At 42.7% G+C, this 18671-nt stretch overlaps 1 protein-coding gene across 4 annotated transcripts in view; it reads left to right on the top strand.

Moving 5' to 3' along the window:
* The window catches only part of LOC106611581 (teneurin-3), a 229349-nt gene that overhangs the window by 147476 nt on the left and 63202 nt on the right, over nt 1-18671 (top strand). For all 4 annotated transcript variants that reach the window (XM_014211944.3, XM_014211943.3, XM_014211940.3 and 1 more), the window contains exons 9-11: nt 5559-5660; nt 6008-6202; nt 9686-9886. In XM_014211944.3, the coding sequence (XP_014067419.2) occupies nt 5559-5660; nt 6008-6202; nt 9686-9886 (498 nt within the window). The remainder of the gene's footprint in view (nt 1-5558; nt 5661-6007; nt 6203-9685; nt 9887-18671) is intronic.

The following is an 18671-nucleotide window of genomic DNA, read 5'->3' as shown; positions in this document are numbered from 1 at the left end:
TTTTGCAGGTGGGGAGAGAGCGAGAGAAGGTGGTGGAGGAGGCTTGGCTTGTAACGCTGGGCATCTTGTTATGACATGCATTATTTGACCAGGGATGTTCTCTTGATAAGTGAGGGAATTGAACCATTTTCCTGTCCTCCTAAGCATTGAAAATATACAGAGTACTTTTGTGTGTCAGGGAAAATATATGGAGTAAAAAGTACATCATTTTCTTTTCGGAATGTAGTGAAGTAAAAGTAGTCCAAAATACACTGCTCAAAAAAATAAAGGGAACACTTAAACAACACAATGTAACTCCAAGTCAATCACACTTCTGTGAAATCAAACTGTCCACTTAGGAAGCAACACTGATTGACAATACATTTCACATGTTGTTGTGCAAATGGAATAGACATCAGGTGGAAATTATAGGCAATTAGCAAGACACCCCCAATAAAGGAGTGATTCTGCAGGTGGGGACCACAGACCACTTCTCAGTTCCTATGCTTCCTGGCTGATGTTTTGGTCACTTTTGAATGCTGGCGGTGCTTTCACTCTAGTGGTAGCATGAGACAGAGTCTACAACCCACACAAGTGGCTCAGGTAGTGCAGCTCATCCAGGATGGCACATCAATGCTAGCTGTGGCAAGAAGGTTTGCTGTGTCTGTCAGCGTAGTGTCCAGAGCATGGAGGCGCTACCAGGAGACAGGCCAGTACATCAGGAGACGTGGAGGAGGCCGTAGGAGGACAACAACCCAGCAGCATGACCGCTACCTCCGCCTTTGTGCAAGGAGGAGCAGGAGAAGCACTGCCAGAGCCCTGCAAAATGACCTCCAGCAGGCCACAAATGTGCATGTGTCTGCTCAAACGGTCAGAAACAGACTCCATGAGGGTGGTATGAGGGCCCGACGTCCACAGGTGGGGGTTGTGCTTACAGCCCAACACCGTGCAGGACGTTTGGCATTTGTCAGAGAACACCAAGATTGGCAAATTTGCCACTGGCGCCCTGTGCTCTTCACAGATGAAAGCAGGTTCACACTGAGCACGTGACAGACGTGACAGAGTCTGGAGACGCCGTGGAGAACGTTCTGCTGCCTGCAACATCCTCCAGCATGACCGGTTTGGTGGTGGGTCAGTCATGGTGTGGGGTGGCATTTCTTTGGGGGGCCGCACAGCCCTCCATGCGCTCGCCAGAGGTAGCCTGACTGCCATTAGGTACCGAGATGAGATCCTCAGACCCCTTGTGAGACCATATGCTGGTGCGGTTGGCCCTGGGTTCCTCCTAATGCAAGACAATGCTAGACCTCATGTGGCTGGAGTGTGTCAGCAGTTCCTGCAAGAGGAAGGCATTGATGCTATGGACTGGCCCGCCCGTTCCCCAGACCTGAATCCAATTGAGCACATCTGGGACATCATGTCTCGCTCCATCCACCAACGCCACGTTGCACCACAGACTGTCCAGGAGTTGGCGGATGCTTTAGTCCAGGTCTGGGAGGAGATCCCTCAGGAGACCATCCGCCACCTCATCAGGATCATGCCCAGGCGTTGTAGGGAGGTCATACAGGCATGCGAAGGCCACACACTACTGAGCCTCATATTGACTTGTTTTAAGGGCATTACATCAAAGTTGGATCAGCCTGTAGTGTGATTTTCCACTTTAATTTTGAGTGTGACTCCATATCCAGACCTCCATGGGTTGATAAATTGGATTTCCATTGATTATTTTTGTGTGATTTTGTTGTCAGCACATTCAACTATGTAAAGAAAAAAGTATTTAATAAGATTATTTCTTTCATTCAGATCTAGGATGTGTTGTTTAAGTGTTCCCTTTATTTTTTTGAGCAGTATATAAATAGTAAAGTACAGATACCTAAAAAAAAACGACTCAAGTATTTTTACTTAATTTCTATACACCACTGGTAATTGTATCTATTTTATCACACTTGATACTCGTAATTGGATTTACTTGTGATCGGGAAACACGAAAGTGCGCCTTAAGTGCCCGTAAAGCCTATACCTGGAGTGCGCATTACTGCGCTATTACTCAGATTGCATCTCAGAGCGCATCGTTATATTCCTTCACTCATTCACACACATTGTTCAAAGGTAAACGACCCCGACAGATGAAAATGCACATTAGGGCTATTTACTTATCAATGAAATAGGCTAGTAAAAACCCTAATGCATGGCTGGTTACTACTGCCGGCATGTTAGGCTAATTCGCTTGCCCCATATATTGTTTCACTTTCGAGAGAAGCACAACTTTTCTCTCCCGACACTTATCCTGCAACATTTGTGCAATCAAAATAAACTATTAACATTTGTAATTTTATTTTCGAATTATCTGTCGCTCGGTAAACATGCCTGGCCGAGTAGAAATAATAGCAAGAAGCATGAGCTTAGATCACAAGACGTCGTCAACAATTAAATAATTATACGGACAGACAAAGTAGGTCTACTAAACAACACCAAGTCGACAGACAAAAACAACCACATCGCCTATGTCTACAGAAAATAATTAGATTGAACAACAATGACTGGCTACGGATTCTGATTAATACATGATGTTTGGAGAAGGGGAGACTTGTGCCCTGAAACGAGTGACTGTGAGTGAGTGACTGTGAGCGAGCGATGTGAGGTGTGAGTGAGTGAGTGAGTGAGAAATCAGAGTGTGTCTGTCTGGGGATATGAGAGTAAACGGAGAGCGGCTTGTTCTAATACAATCGTTGCAGCAGGCTCAACCGATATAGTTTCGTTACAGACAGAAGAACTAGCCAATAGTTATTTGGAGCACACAACAAACAGATAATTGCCAAAATTACTTGTGTCATAATCATATTCGTAAAATTCTCCATATCCGTTACCCGTTTTATCTGAGTACTCGACACACTCCTACTAACAAGCTAGTGTGTGCAGAACGCCGCCCGAATTAAAATAAAAACACTTCTTACCTTTTTGTAGTTAATAAATCCAATGTGAAACGTGATAACTGTAGTATTATTAACTAGCATTGAAGAAGTGAATCCATTCTTCTCTAATTAAAAAATCTCTCTCACTAATTTCTGAATCACGCTTGTAACATCAGTGGGCTACAGTAGCCTATGATTCGGTGGGGCAGGTAGCCTTTTTTGTGGGACTGTAAAAAATATCTGGAACGTAAAATATGTTATTAACCGGTTCCCATGCTTTTAAAATAAAGGTTATGTTTCGGAACTGTATAGATCATGTTGGTTCCCGCTTCTGATTCTTGTTCAGATATTGTTTTTTAATGTCATTCTTTTCCGTTTCTCTGTCCCCTGAACCAGTTCCAACCCCTGGTTGAAACTGACATCCTGGTGGTGAACATCCAATACAAGTCTTCAAAAGCAATAAAAAACAAAACGTTTGTGTTAAGATGGCAATCTAAACGAGCCCCCAGCCTAGAGGGGGATCCCTTTATGAGTGCTGGTCTTTTGAACGAACGCAAGACGTGTCAGTGGATATGTCCGATTAACGCAGAGGATTTACTTGTAAACAGTTCAGAGATTCCGTTGATTGTGTGGGTATGATCAGTCATTCAAGTAAGATTTAACAAAGGAGAAAAAAAACGTGTCAAGGAATATAGAAATCCACTGTGTGATTTAAAATGTTTGAGATGGGTTGGGACCGAGATGGGCAACATGGCATGGGAGTAGTCAGGCTACAGCAAACAGGATATGGAAGCTCAAACCTTCATGGGACATGGGAGGATTTTAGGAATGGCATATCATGCTTGCAGATCAGAAATACACATACAGTTGAAGTCGGAAGTTTACATACACTTAGGTTGGAGTCATTAAAACTCTTTTTTTCAACCACTCCAAAAATGTCTTGTTAACAAACTATAGTTTTGGCAAGTCGGTTAGGACATCTACTTTGTGTATGACACAAGTAATTTTCCAACAATTGTTTACAGACAGATTATTTCACTTATACAGTTGAAGTCGGAAGTTTACATACACCTTAGCCAAATACATTTAAACTCAGTTTTTTACAATTCCTGACCTTTAATCCTCGTAAAAATCCACTGTCTTAGGTCAGTTAGGATCCCCACTTTATTTTAAGAATGTGAAAATGTCAGAATAATAGTAGAGAGAATGATTTATTACAAATTGTATTTCTTTCACCACATTCTCAGTGGGCCAGAACTTTACATACACTCAATTAGTATTTGGTAGCATTGCCGTTAAATTGTTTAACTTGGGTCAAATGTTTCGGGTAGCCTTCCACAAGCTTCCCACAATAAGTTGGGTGAATTTTGGCCCATTCCTCCTGACAGAGCTGGTGTAACTGAGTCAGGTTTGTAGGCCTCCTTGCATGCTTTTTCAGTTCTGCCCACAAATTTTCTATAGGATTGAGGTCAGGGATTTGTGATGGCCACTCCAATAACTTGACTTTGTTTTCCTTAAGCCATTTTGCCACAACTTTGGAAGTATGCTTGGGGTCATTGTCCATTTGGAAGACCCATTTGCGACCAAGCTTTAACTTCCTGACTGATGTCTTGAGATGTTGCTTCAATATATCCACATAATTTTCCTCCTAATGATGCCATCTATTTTGTGAAGTGCACCAGTACCTCCTGCAGCAAAGCACCCCTTCAACATGATGCTGCCACCCCCGTGCTTCACGGTTGGGATGGTGTTCTTCGGCTTGCAAGCGTCCCCCTTTTTCCTCCATAGCGATGGTCATTATGGCCAAACAGTTATATATTTTTTTTCATCAGTTGGCTGATTTCTTTTGCTTTTCCATTCATGTCAAGCAAAGAGGCACTGAGTTTGAAGGTCGGCCTTGAAATACATCCACAGGTACACCTCCAATTGACTCAAATGATGTCAATTAGCCTATCAGAAGCTTCTAAAGCCATGACATAATTTTCTGGAATTTTCCCAGCTGATTAAAGGCACAGTCAACTTAGTGTATGTAAACTTCTGACCCACTGGAATTGTTATACAGTGAATTAAGTGAAATTATCTGTCTGTAAACAATATTTGGAAAAATTACTTGTGTCATGCACAAAGTAGATGTCCTAACCGACTTGCCAAAACTATAGTTTGTTAACAAGAAATTTGTGGAGGCTGCTAAGTGGAGGATGGCTCCTAATAATGGCTGAAACAGAGTGGAATGGCTGGAATGGAGTGAATCAAACAAGTGAAAACCATGTTTGATACCATTTTATTCACTCCATTTTGGCCATTATTATGAGCCGTCCTCCCCTCAGCAACCTCCATTGTCGTACATGTATAACATTGACTGAGTGGAATTGTGGTATACTGTACCTGTATAAGATGGCGTAGTATGTGACAATATAGTAGTGATAGGAAATCCAATCCAATAATACATTGTGATGATATTCGATGATGTACGGAGAAAAAATGTGTGAAATGTATGAACATTTATGAAATGTATGCATTCACTACTGTAAGTCGCTCTGGATAAGAGCGTCTGCTAAATGACTAAAATGTAAATGTCAAATGTAATAAAAATGTGGTGGCTATATTTTAGAGGTATGATATCTCAGTAATGGCTGGTGTAATTCTAGAAAAAAATGTCTGTCCCAACAGAGTCAGTTATGGAGTGCTCACACAACTGTTATGGAAACGGTGAATGTGTGTCGGGCTCATGTCACTGTTTCCCAAGGTTCAGTGGACCATACTGCTCAAGAGGTATATATGTTCTCTTGTCACATTCCTAATCCATGTATTGATATCACAATCAATAAATGGCCATGATTCAAAGGACAAATATTGGCTATATTGTCAGAATTGATTACCATGTGCATGTGATATTTGTTCTTAATTTAGGGTTATGTTTAGGCTAAAGGTTAGGGCTAATGGTTCAGATAAAATCTTTGTAGAGAAAGTGTTGTACTCATGTCCATTGTAGCGTGGCCAGATAATGATAGATGTGTTGATATTATGGTTGTATCAACACTATAGCTACAAAATGGAATAATATACTTTACAAGAAATTGTCATGTACTTTTTAATAACCTTGTTACTTTCCATCACAGCTGCCTGCCCCATCCTATGCAGTGGCAATGGCCAGTACGCCAGGGGGCGCTGTCAATGTTACAGTGGATGGAAGGGCACAGAGTGTGACGTGCCCGCTACTCAGTGTGTGGACCCCCAATGTGGCGGCCATGGGATCTGCGTGACGGGTAACTGTGTGTGCAATGCCGGCCACAAGGGAAGCAACTGTCACCAAGGTACACCACAAGGATATGCAGTGTCGCCGTTTGATTTCCCAGCCGGTCAGCGACATAGACAGCTGAAACAATTGCTCTTTTCAACTTCACCAAGCAGATAATCCATTGTGTCCCCATTGATACTTTGCATGCATTAGCTCGCTCTAACCATTTAGCTACCACAGCTATGGACTGGAATTGATTCTGAATTGTCCATCCAATGTGATTGGTTCAGTGCACTCCAGTACACAAAACCTGTGAGAGTCCATTTCTCGTTTTTGTCGAAAATACCTCTTGCTTTTTCCTCCATCTTTTCTCCCCCTGTTCAATTAGTTTAAACTTCATTGATCCATAATCAGACATAGAGGTACTTAACTTGTCAGATTTACATCTGCAGCTCAGTGACCTGACGTGTAAGATGTTATTGAGTCGAGGGAGTAATTCAATATTTTTTTGCACTCATTGTGAAGTGAATTAAGAGAGAAAGGACACAAGTGCTATTGTGGAACTAACTATCTTGCCTTATATGATAAGCACCAAATTATTCTCAATGAGTCGCTGAGATCAATATAGACTACATGACCAAAAGTATGTGGACACCTGCTCGAACATGTCATTCCAAAATCATGGGCATTAATATGGAGTTGGTCCCCCCTTTGCTGCTGTAAGTGCCTCCACTCTTCTGCGAAGGCTTTCCGCTAGATGTTGGAACATTGCTGCGAGAAGAGCGTTAATGAGGACGGTCACTGATGTTGGGCGATTAGGCCTGGCTCGCAGTCAGCATTCCAATTCAAAGGTCTTCGATGGGGTTCGATGGTGTTGAGGTGCAGGACAGTAAAGTTCTTCCACACTGATCTCGGCAAACATTTCTATATGGACCTTGCTTTGTGCATGGAGGCATTGTCATGCTGAAACAGGAACTTCCCCAAACTGTTGCCACAAAGTTGGAAGCACAGAATTGTCTAGAATGTCATTGTATGCTGTTGCGTTAATATTTCCCTTCACTGGAACTCAGGGGCCTAGCCCGAACCATGAAAAACAGCCTCAGACCATTATTCCTCCACCACCAAACTGTTGGTACTATGCATTGGGGGAGGAAGCGTTCTCCTGGCATCCACCAAACCCAGATTAGTCCGTCGGAATGCCAGATGGTGAAGAGTGATTCATCACTCCAGAGAACCCGTTTCCACTGCTCCAGAGTCCAATGGCAGCAAGCTTTACACCACTCCAGCCGATGCTTGGCATTGCGCATGGTGATCTTATTCTTGTGTGTGACTACTCTGCCATGGAAACCCATTTCATGAAGCTCCCGACTAATAGTTATTGTGCTGACGTTGCTTCCAGAGGCAGTTTGCATCTCTGTAGTGAGTGTTGCAACCAAGGGCAGACGATTTTTACGTGCTTTGTGCTTCAGTGCTCAGCGGTCCCGTTCTGTGAGCTTGTGTGGCCTACCACTATGCAGCTGAGCCGTTGTTGATCCTAGACGTTTCCACGTCACATTAACAGCACCAGTGTAGCTTTAGCAGGGCAGACATTTAACGAACTGACTTGTTGGAAAGGCGGCATCCTATGGCGGTGCCACGTTGAAAGTTACTGAGCTCTTCAGTTTCTCTATGGAGATTGCATCTCTGTGTGTTTGATTTTATACACCTGGCAGCAATGGGTGTGGCTGAAATAGCTGAATCCACTAATTTGAAGGGTTGTCCACATACCTTTGTATATATGGTGTATGTGTTAGCTTGAACGTCTGCACTAGTAATAAGGTGGCTATGGAACATTTTCACATGTTTATTTCATTCAGCCTTGATTGGGGTGGCAAGTAGCTAGTGGTTAGAGCTTTGGGCCAGTAACTGAAAGGTTGCTGGATCGAATCCCAGAACTGACAAGGTAAAAATATTTTGTTCTTGCCCTGAACAAGGCATTTAACCCACTGTTCCCCGGTAGGCCGTCATTTTAATAAGAATTTGTTCTTAACCTGTTAGGGCTAGGGGGCAGTATTTACACGGCCGGATAAAAAACGTACCCGATTTAATCTGGTTATTACTACTGCCCAGAAACTAGAATATGCATATAATTATTGGCTTTGGATAGAAAACACCCTAAAGTTTCTAAAACTGTTTGAATGGTGTCTGTGAGTATAACAGAACTCATATGGCAGGCAAAAACCTGAGAGGATTCTGTACAGGAAGTACCCTCTCTGACCATTCCTTGGGCTTCTTGGCTCTGTTTATTGAAAATGTAGGATCTTTGCTGTAACGTGACACTTCCTACGGCTCCCATAGGCTCTCAGAACCCGGGAAAAAGATGAATGATGTAATTCCAGCCGCTGGCTGAAAAACTTTAGCGCCTTTGGTTAAGTGGTCTATCAGAGAACAATGAGCTGAGGCGCGTGCACGGGGCGACACCATGTTTTTAGTTTCTCTCTCTTTGTACTAAAACACAGATTCCCGGTCGGAATATTATCGCTATTTTACGAGAAAAATTGCATAAAAATTGATTTTAAGCAGCGGTTGACATGCATCGAAGTACGGTAATGGAATATTTACGCATTTTTTGTCACGAAACGCGTTGTGCGCGTCACCCTTCTTTACCCTTTCGGATAGTGTCTTGAACGCACGAACAAAACACCGCTATTTGGACATAACTATGGATTATTTTGAACCAAACCAACATTTGTTATTGAAGTAGAAGTCCTGGGAGTGCATTCTGATGAAGAACAGCAAAGGTAATACAATTTTTCTTATAGTAAATCTGACTTTGGTGAGGGCTAAACTTGTTGGGTGTCTAAATAGCTAGCCCTGTGATGCAGGGCTATCTACTTAGAATATTGCAAAATGTGCTTTCACCGAAAAACTATTTTAAAATCGGACACCGCGAGTGCATAGAGGAGTTCTGTATCTATAATTCTTTAAATAATTGTTATGTTTTTTGTGAACGTTTATCGTGAGTAATTTAGTAAAGTATGCTAGTTCTGAACGTCACATGCTAATGTAAAAAGCTGGTTTTTGATATAAATATGAACTTGATTGAACAAAACATGCATGTATTGTATAACATAATGTCCTAAGATTGTCATCTGATGAAGATCATCAAAGGTTAGTGCTGCATTTAGCTGTGATTTGGGTTTATGTGACATTGTATGCTAGCTTGAAAAATGGGTGTCTGATTATTTCTGGCTGGGTACTCTGCTGACATAATCTAATGTTTTGCTTTCGTTGTAAAGCCTTTTTGAAATCGGACAGTGTGGTTAGATTAACGTCTTGTCTTTAAGATGGTGTAAAATAGTCATATGTTTGAGAAATTGAAGTAATAGCATTTCTAAGGTATTTGAATAACGCGCCACGGGATTCCACTGGCTGTTACGTAGGTGGGACGAAATCGTCCCACTGGCCCTAGAGAAGTTAACTGACTTGCCTAGGTAAAACATTTTTTTTTTAAATCATCCCATACACAGTACTTGATCCATCTCCTTTCCTTTCTCCTGTTTTCCCCGTGTTTCCCTAGTGGACTGTCTGGACCCGACCTGCTCGGGCCACGGATCCTGCCACCACGGTGAATGCCACTGTAACCCGGGCTGGGGCGGAATGGGCTGTGCGATCCTGAGAAGCACGTGTCCTGAACAGTGCTCCAGCCACGGAACTTTCCACACCGAGACGGGAACCTGCATCTGTGAGGCTAACTGGACAGGCACCGACTGCTCTGTAGGTCAGACAACTCTCTTACTCTTCATTAGGTTTAGCTGTCTGGCTTTGTGTTTTGTATGTGTGATGTAGAGGAGGCTCCTCCATTGAGGAAAAGGATGATGGTCCTCATTAATATGAGGAATATTTTAAACAACTTATTTGTACGTACTTTACCAGTTTGAGGGCTGTGCTTTGGTTTTAGTAATCGGTTCCTTTGCTTAAAAGACCAGGTGATTCATGTTCAATGTCTTTCTCTAGAATGGGGTCATTTAGTTCAGTTTAATCGCAGTGCAGAATTAGTCCCTGCATCTGCATTTCAAAGTTGGCGTCCCTAACTGAGTACAATCAAATTAGAACCTACTGGGTTTTTAACAATCCAGAGGTAAGATTAATTAAGCAACACATTAACTTGATTGTGCGATTGAAATCCAAAGGGTTTTTGCATGAGAGGGTTTACTGTAAGTCTGAAATGATGGATGAGCCGAGAACCTGGACTGCTGGGAGGAAAAAAGAATGGGTGTTTAGAGAAACTGGAAGTTTTGTCTCAATTTATTCACTTTCAGACAACATTCAAAGTAAAGCCATTTGTTATACTGTAAAAAAGCTATAGAATATCAGGACACAGAGTCCCTCTTTCACAATGTGAAACATCTATTGCTGGTCGATGTAAAAAAATACATTGAAGGGAGCAATTTTAGCTTAAGCAGAAGTTGAAACTCTTATTTGCCCACTTGGGTAGTAATCGAGGTTTCTCTCTTAATTATCTCAGCAATTCAACTTCAATTAAATTAACTTTAATTAACAAGCGGTGTGGCATAGATCGACCACCGACTCCGACATCACGCCAGAGCCAGGGGCGTGCTAAAAGCAGATAAACACATTTGCGCTAATGAAAAATAGATTATATGGATTCTTTGGGGGGGGGGGGGGGGCTTTGTAATCGAACGCTCCCCCTCCAGAGGCATGGTTAATATTCTGAAGTGTCGTCTAAGCATTAATTAGAGACCCTCCAAGGTCTCTCAATCGAAGAAAACTCCATTCAGAGGGAGATTAAACTAATATCTTAAAAAAGTGCAAATGAGAGTGGGAGAGATGGTTTCGCTTGTAAGCGAACAACAGTAAATCATTTAAATGTTGTACAGTGCCTTCCGACACCAAATATTTTAATGTCCATTTATAAAACATTAATGTAACATGTAACAACTAATAGCGGTAAGTCTTTTCGGGTAAGTCTCTAAGAACTTTGCACACCTGGATTGTGCAATATTTGGCCATTATTCTTTTTTAAATTCTTCAAGCTCTGTCAAGTTGGTTGCTGATCATTGCTAGAAAGCCATTTTCAAGTCTTGCCATAGTTTCATGTTGATTTAAGTAAAAACTGTAACTAGACCACTCAGGAACATTCAATGTCATCTTGGTAAGCAACTTCAGTGTATATTTGGCCATGTCTTTTAGGTTATTTTCCTGCTGAAAGGTGAATTTGACTCCCAGTGTCTGTTGGAAAGAAGACTGAACTAGGTTTTCCTATAGAATTTTGACAGTGCTTAGGTGTACTCCGTTTCTTTTTATCCCCCAAAAAACTCCCTAGTTCTCGCCGATGAAAAGCAATCCCATAACATAATGCAGCCACTACCATGCTTGAAAATATGAAGAGTGGTACTCAATGATGTGCTGTGTTGGATTTTTCACAAACATAACGCTTGATTTCTTTGCCACATTTTTTGCAGTATTACTTTAATGCCTTGTTGCAAACACGATGTTTTTCAATATTTTTTATTCTGTAGAGGCTTCCTTCTTTATCCTGTTGGGGATACCCCTTCCCGTTCGGATCCCGTTAACGGGATTGCTTGACAAGATACAATGCGCGAAATTCAAAACAGAATAAATCGAATAATTTAAATTTCTCAAACAATCAACTATCTTACACCCTTTGAAAGATAAACATCTCCTTAATCTAACCACGTTGTCCAATTTCAAAAAGGCTTTACGGCGAAAGCGTAAAGTTAGATTATGTTAGGCCAGTACATTGAAAATAGCTGTGTGTAATGTTTTGTCAATGCAAAGACAGGCGTCACCAAAAGCAGAAAACCAGCTAAAATGATTATGTTAGACAATACATGCATTTTTTGTTCTATCAAGTTCATATTTATATCCAAAAACAGCATTTTACAGTGGCAGTGAAATTCAGAAAATATTTTCCCTCAAATGCTGCTGGTGAATCAGCGCTACAATTTACAAAATTACTATTTGAAAACATTGGTAAATTATAATATTGTCATTCAAAGAATTATAGATTAACATCTCGTGAATGCAACCGCATTGCCAGATTTCAAATTAACTTTACTGGGAAATCACACTTTGCAATAAACGAGGTGCTATGCTCAGAAAAATAGGCTAGGCGATACAGGTTAGCGCCATCTTGGAACCATCTAAAATCAAATATACTATTGTAAATATTCCCTTACCTTTGATTATCTTCATCAGAAGGCACTTCCAGGAATCCCAGGTCCACAACAAATTTTGTTTTGTTAGAAAAAGTTAATAATTTATGTCCCAATAGCTCCTTCTTGTTAGCGTGTTCTGTAGGCTACTCAAAATGTACCGAAGCCCGCGGGACTTGTCGCCACGAAAGAGCAAAAAATATATAATTACGTTCGTTCAAACATGTCAAACGTTGTATAGCATAAGTCTTTAGGGCCCTTTTCAATCAGAACTTCAATAATATTCAAGGCGGACGATTGCATTGTCTTATAAAACGTTTCGGAAAGAAAGGGTCACCACACGCATGCGCATCATAGTAGACATGGCCATCCGCCTGTGACCTAGTTTACAGCCTTCTCGTTCGGTCAGTTTTTACAGGAGAACACTCAAACCACTTTGTAAAGACTGTTGACATCTAGTGGAAGCCTTGGGAAGTGAAACATGAATCCTAACTCACTGTGTGTTTCAATGGCAAAGGTTTACCTGTTAGGATTTGTCTCAGGGTTTTGACTGCCATATGAGTTCTGTTATACTCACAGACACCATTCAAACAGTTTTAGAAACGTTATAGTGTTTTCTATCCAAATCTACTATTTATATGCATATTCTCGTTTCTGGGAAAGAGTAGTAAACAGTTTAAATCTGGTACGTTTTTTATCCGGCCGTGCAAATACTGCCCCCTATCCCCAACAGGTTTTAAACTCTGTCTTGTAGGTTAGTATTGTGGAATAACTACAATGTTGTTGATCCATACCCAAAAAATATATATCACAATCATTAAACTCTGTTACTGTTTTAAAATCGCAATTGGCCTCATGGTCAAATCACTGAACAGTTTCCTTCCTCTCCGTCAACTGAATTAGGAAGGGCGCCTCTATCTTTGTAGTGACTGGGTATAATGATACACCATCCAAAGCCTAATTAATAACTTCACCATGCTCAAAGGCATATTCAGCCTCTGCTTTTGTTTATTTTTACACATCTACCAGTAGGTGCCCTTCTTTGCGAGGCATTCAAATACCTCCATGATCTTTTTGGTTGAATCTGTGCTTGAAATTCACTATGCGATTGAGGAACCTTAAAAGTAATTGTATGTGTGGGGTACAGAGATTGGGTAGTCATTCAACAATTATGGTAACCACTATTATTGAACACAGAATGGGTCTATGCAACTTATTTTGTGATTTGTTATGCACATTTTTACTCCTGAACTTATTTAGGTTTGCCATAGCAAAGGGGTTGAATACATACACTGAGATTAATGCATTTTGAATTCAAGCTGTAACACACCAAAAAAATGGAAAAAGTAAAGGGGTGTGAATACTTTCTAAAGGCACTGTATCCTTGACATGTTAACCCTCAGTATATTCACAAGGGTGGTTGTTGGAATAGATTTATTGTGTCGATATCTCCCTAGATTTACTCACAAATTATTTATTTAAAGTCACAAACTTTCACCTGCAGCCTACTTAGAGTAACTTTTTATAAACCTGACAAAGTCTGTTCTTGCCATCTGAACGGATGCTGTGGTGACATTTGAAAGTGTTCTGGAGCCTCTGAAGGCAATACTGGGTCAGTTCCTGTAAATAAACCATTCCTTTCATTATTTCATGTGGTTTTCCCTCAAGAATAGAATAGAGTTTTTAGTGTGGATTATGGCATGCCAGTGGCTGGAGCACTCACCTTGGGTCTCCTACTACCTGTGAATTCAGTAATTAGAGTTTCTCACCCACATCAACCCTGCCGTCTGACTACATAGAGCCATCTGTTTTAGTAGTTGGTCTTATTCTATTGGGAGTCCCTATGGGACTACCAATCACGGCCGGATGTGATGCAGCCTGGATAACATGAAAGCCTTGTTTAGTCTGCTCTGCCAGTTAAATAAAGGAAAATGAAGCAACAACAGACAAAACACATTTGATATTTTTTGGAGTAGGGGGGCTTAGGGAAATGTGTTGTTCACATCTGAACAGCAAAGCGCAGGCTTTGCGCTTCTTTATTCTATCAATATGTAAAGATTAGTTACACAGCTGAATCGTAAAACACTGACTGCAGAAATGGAACCACAAAGAAGGGATTATTCACAATGGGCCCGATTCAGACTGTACATATTTCCTACACACACCTTTCCTACACACCCAGTAGTTGGTATTCAGACTTACCTTATGCAGGAATGGGCTTTGCAGGCATGGTTCCCTTGTGTGCTAAAAACCCTCCCACTTGCTGGCCAACAGATTTTCTCATGGTATTTTCATTCAATAGGGTTTTCAGTATATGTATCTAAAGCATCCCTTCAAATTAGGTGTACCTCTTTAATTAGAATTTTCTGAACGGACTCAATAGAATATTTGGAGAGAACGGTTCAGAATATTAGTGTTAAATTAAATAAAGCCATGTAAATACACACATTCATCTCCTTTTCAGCTCGAACTGGTAGATTTAAAAAATACTCCGGTATTGTATATAATTTAGGGTTAGGAAAGTATTTATAAATAATAAAAATAAAAAAAGTTTGGGAAGCCTTTATGCAGGAAATAAATTGGTAAATAAAAAATACAGTAGTTTAATTCATCCTGAAAGATGCCATATTCAATCATTCAATCCATTAAATATTGGAAGGTCAGAAAAGTGTATAATTGGGCTTGAATAGTATCCCTATAAATCTACACTAATAATCCTCACTAATCATGGAAGTGTGATGACTGTAACGGCCGTCGAAGGGAGTAGACCAAGGCGCAGCGTGTTGAGTGCTCATCATGTATTTATTGTACTGGGAACACAAACAAAGAAACAAAAACGACAGCCAAACAGTTCTGCCAGGTAAGCAACACTAAACAGAAATTAACCAACCACAAAACCCAGAGGAAAACAGGCTGCCTAAGTATGGCTCCCAATCAGAGACAACGATATACAGCTGTCCCTGATTGAGAACCATACCCGGCCAAAACAAAGAAATACAAAACATAGAAAAAAGGACATAGAATGCCCACCCTAGTCACACCCTGGCCTAACCAAAATAGAGAACAAAACCCTCTCTATGGCCAGGGCGTGACAATGACAATGGTCTAGTCGTTGTGAACTGTGTTCCAGACTCCAGGTTTAAACTGCTACGTATGGTCTGCATTCCATAATGATCCCAAATTATTGCACAATTTATAATACCTTTGTCACAACTTCCGCCGAAGTCGGGTCTTCTCCTTGTTCGGGCGGCGCTCGGCGTTGCCGGTCTTCTAGCCGTCATCGATCCACTTTTCATTTTCCATTTGTTTTGTCTTGTTTTCCTCACACCTGGTTTCAACCCCCTCAATCACTTGCTGTGTATTTAACCCTATGTTCCCCCAATGTCTTTGTGTGGGATTGTTTATTGTTTCATGTATGCGCACGTTAGGCTGGTTACGCTGGGTTATGTCAACCCGTATTGTATTTCGTGTTCGTTGTGCCGTGTGTTTTTGGTTCGCCTAAATGAAGGCTCCGTTTGCTACCCAATATCTGCTCTCCTGCGCCTGACTCCCTTACAGCAATTTACGCATACCTAACAGAATCCCACACCACTACATGGAGTCAGCAGGAGCAGGTACCTATGGGAGCGTTGTCGAGGAGCGCGTCAAGGAGCACACGGCATTGATTCACCATCTCGTCGCCGCCATGGACCACGTCGTCCAGACGATGGACCGCTGGGAGAGACAGGGAGTTCCTCCAGCACCTCCACCAGCCCAACAGGGGTTCCCACTACCTGTCCCTCCTGTACCCGGTCCCAGTGGGATGCGTCTCGCCCTTCCCGGGGAGTATGATTGGACGGCGGCAAGGTGCCAGGGTTTCCTGCTACAGCTGGACCTATACCTGGGCACCGTTTACCCGGCTCCCTCGGGAAGGGAGAGGGTGTCCGCCCTCATCTCGTGCCTCTCAGCTCTGGAGTGGGCCAATGCCGTGTGGGGAGAAGGAGATGCGGCGTTGGAGGACTTCACGGAGTTCACGGGCAGTCTTCGACCACCCGCCCGAGGGTAGAGCGGCGGTTGGTCATCTGTTCCACCTGAGGCAGGGGACGAGGAGCGCCCAGGAGTTCGCCCTGGGCGAAGCGGGATGGAACGGAGCGGGATGGAACGACAGGGCCCTTATTGACCACTACCGTTGCAGCCTGCGAGAGGATGTCCGTCGGGAGTTGGCCTGCAGGGATACCACTCTTACCTTCGACCAGCTGGTGGACATGTCCATTCGGTTGGATAACCTGCTGGTCACCCATGGACGTCCAGAGAGGGCTCTGTCGATTCCCTCTCCCAGCACCACCGCTCTGGTGCCTATGGAGCTGGGAGGTGCTGCGCTCAGGGAGGACGGAGGAGGGGCTTTCACGTGTACCATCTGTGGCCGCAGAGGTCACACTGCTGGTCGGTGCCATGTTGGTTCCTCTAGGGGTCGAGGCAGCAGGCAGAGTACTCTGGCGTCGCCCCAGGTGAGCATTCACCACTCTCATCCAGAGGCCTCTGTTGTACACCTGTTTTTGCATGTTTATTTTACTGAGTTTTCCCCGCATTCCCAGCATAAGGTGCTCGTCGATTCAGGCGCGGCTGGGAATTTTATCGACAGAGCATTCGCCCAGAGGTTAGGGATCCCTATTATTCCAGTGGCTAGGCCTTTCCCAGTTCACGCTCTGGATAGTCGACCATTAGGGTCCGGGTTAATTAGGGAGGCTACCATTCCCCTGGGCATGGTGACGCAGGGGGGTCACGAGGAGAGAATCAGTCTCTTCCTCATTGACTCTCCTGCATTTCCTGTGGTACAAAGCCATCCATGGTTAGCTCGTCATGACCCCACCATTTCATGGCAACAGAGGGCTCTCACGGGGTGGTCGCGAGAGTGCTCAGGGAGATGTGTAGGGGTTTCTGTTGGTGCTACTACGGTGGAAAGTTCAGACCAGGTCTCCACTGTGCGCATTCCCCCCGAATCTGCCGATTTGGCTCTCGCCTTCTCCAAAAAGAAGGCGACTCAATTACCACCCTATCGATGGGGGGATTGTGCGATAAATCTCCTAGTAGACGCAGCACTTCCCAGGAGTCATGTGTATCCCATGTCACAGGCGGAGACGGTGGCTATGGAAACATATGTCTCTGAATCCCTGCGTCAGGGGCACATTCGGTCCTCCACTTCACCACCTCCTCGAGTTTATTTTTTGTGAAGAAGAAGGAGGGAGGACTGCGCCCGTGTATTGACTATTGAGGTCTCAACCAGATCACGGTGAGGTACAGTTACCCGCTGCCGCTCATCGCCACAGCGATTGAGTCAATGCAAGGGGCGCGCTTCTTCACCAAATTGAATCTCAGGAGCGCTTACAACCTGGTGCGTATCCGGGAGGGAGACGAGTGGAAGACGCCGTTCAGTACCACCTCAGGGCATTATGAGTACCTCGTCATGCTGTACGGGTTGATGAATGCTCCATCAGTATTCCAAGCCTTTGTTGACGAGATTTTCAGGGACCTGCATGGGCAGGATGTAGTGGTGTTTAACCTCTCTTGGGGAGGTGGTACGCTAACATACGACTATTTTACACCATTTTGAAGATGCACGTCTCCTTAATGTAACAACATTGTCCGATTTCAAAAAGGCTTTACGGCGAAAGCATAAAGTTAGATTATGTTAGGACAGTTCCAACACAAGAAAAACCACACAGCCATTTTGCTAGCAAGGACAGGCGTCACAAAAATCAGCTAAAATGATGCACTAACCTTTGACGATCTTCACCAGATGACACTCCTAGGACATCATGTTACACAATACATGCATTTTTTGTTCGATCAAGTTGATATTTATATCCAAAAACAGCCTTTTACATTGGCGCGTGATGTTCAGAAAATATTTTGCCTCCAATACTGCCAGTGAATTAGCACTACAATTTACAAAAATACTCATCATAAACGTTGATAAAATATTAATCTGTTATTCAAAGAATTATAGATGAACATCTCCTTTATGCAACCGCTGTGACAGATTTCAAAAAAGCTTCACGGGGAAAGCACACTTTGCAATAATCTGAGTACTGCGCTCAGAAAAAGACATCAAGCAATACAGATACCCGCCATTTTGGAGTCATCTAAAATCATAAATAGCATTAGAAATATTAACTTACCTCTGATGATCTTCATCAGAATGCACTTACAGGCATCCCAGGTCCACAATAAATGTTGTTTTGTTCGATAAAGTCCATAATTTATGTCCAAATAGCTCCTTGTTGTTTGCGCGTTCAGTAAGCTACTCCAAGTGTAGGAAGCGCGGCCAAAAGGTCACGACGAAAAGTCAAAAAAAGTTATATTTACGTTCGTTCAAACATGTCAAAC

The sequence above is a fragment of the Salmo salar genome, chromosome 09 (genome assembly GCF_965601325.2).
Source record: "Salmo salar chromosome 09, fSalSal1, whole genome shotgun sequence".
NCBI lineage: Eukaryota > Metazoa > Chordata > Actinopteri > Salmoniformes > Salmonidae > Salmo > Salmo salar.
This window is presented reverse-complemented; position numbering and strand designations above follow the sequence as displayed.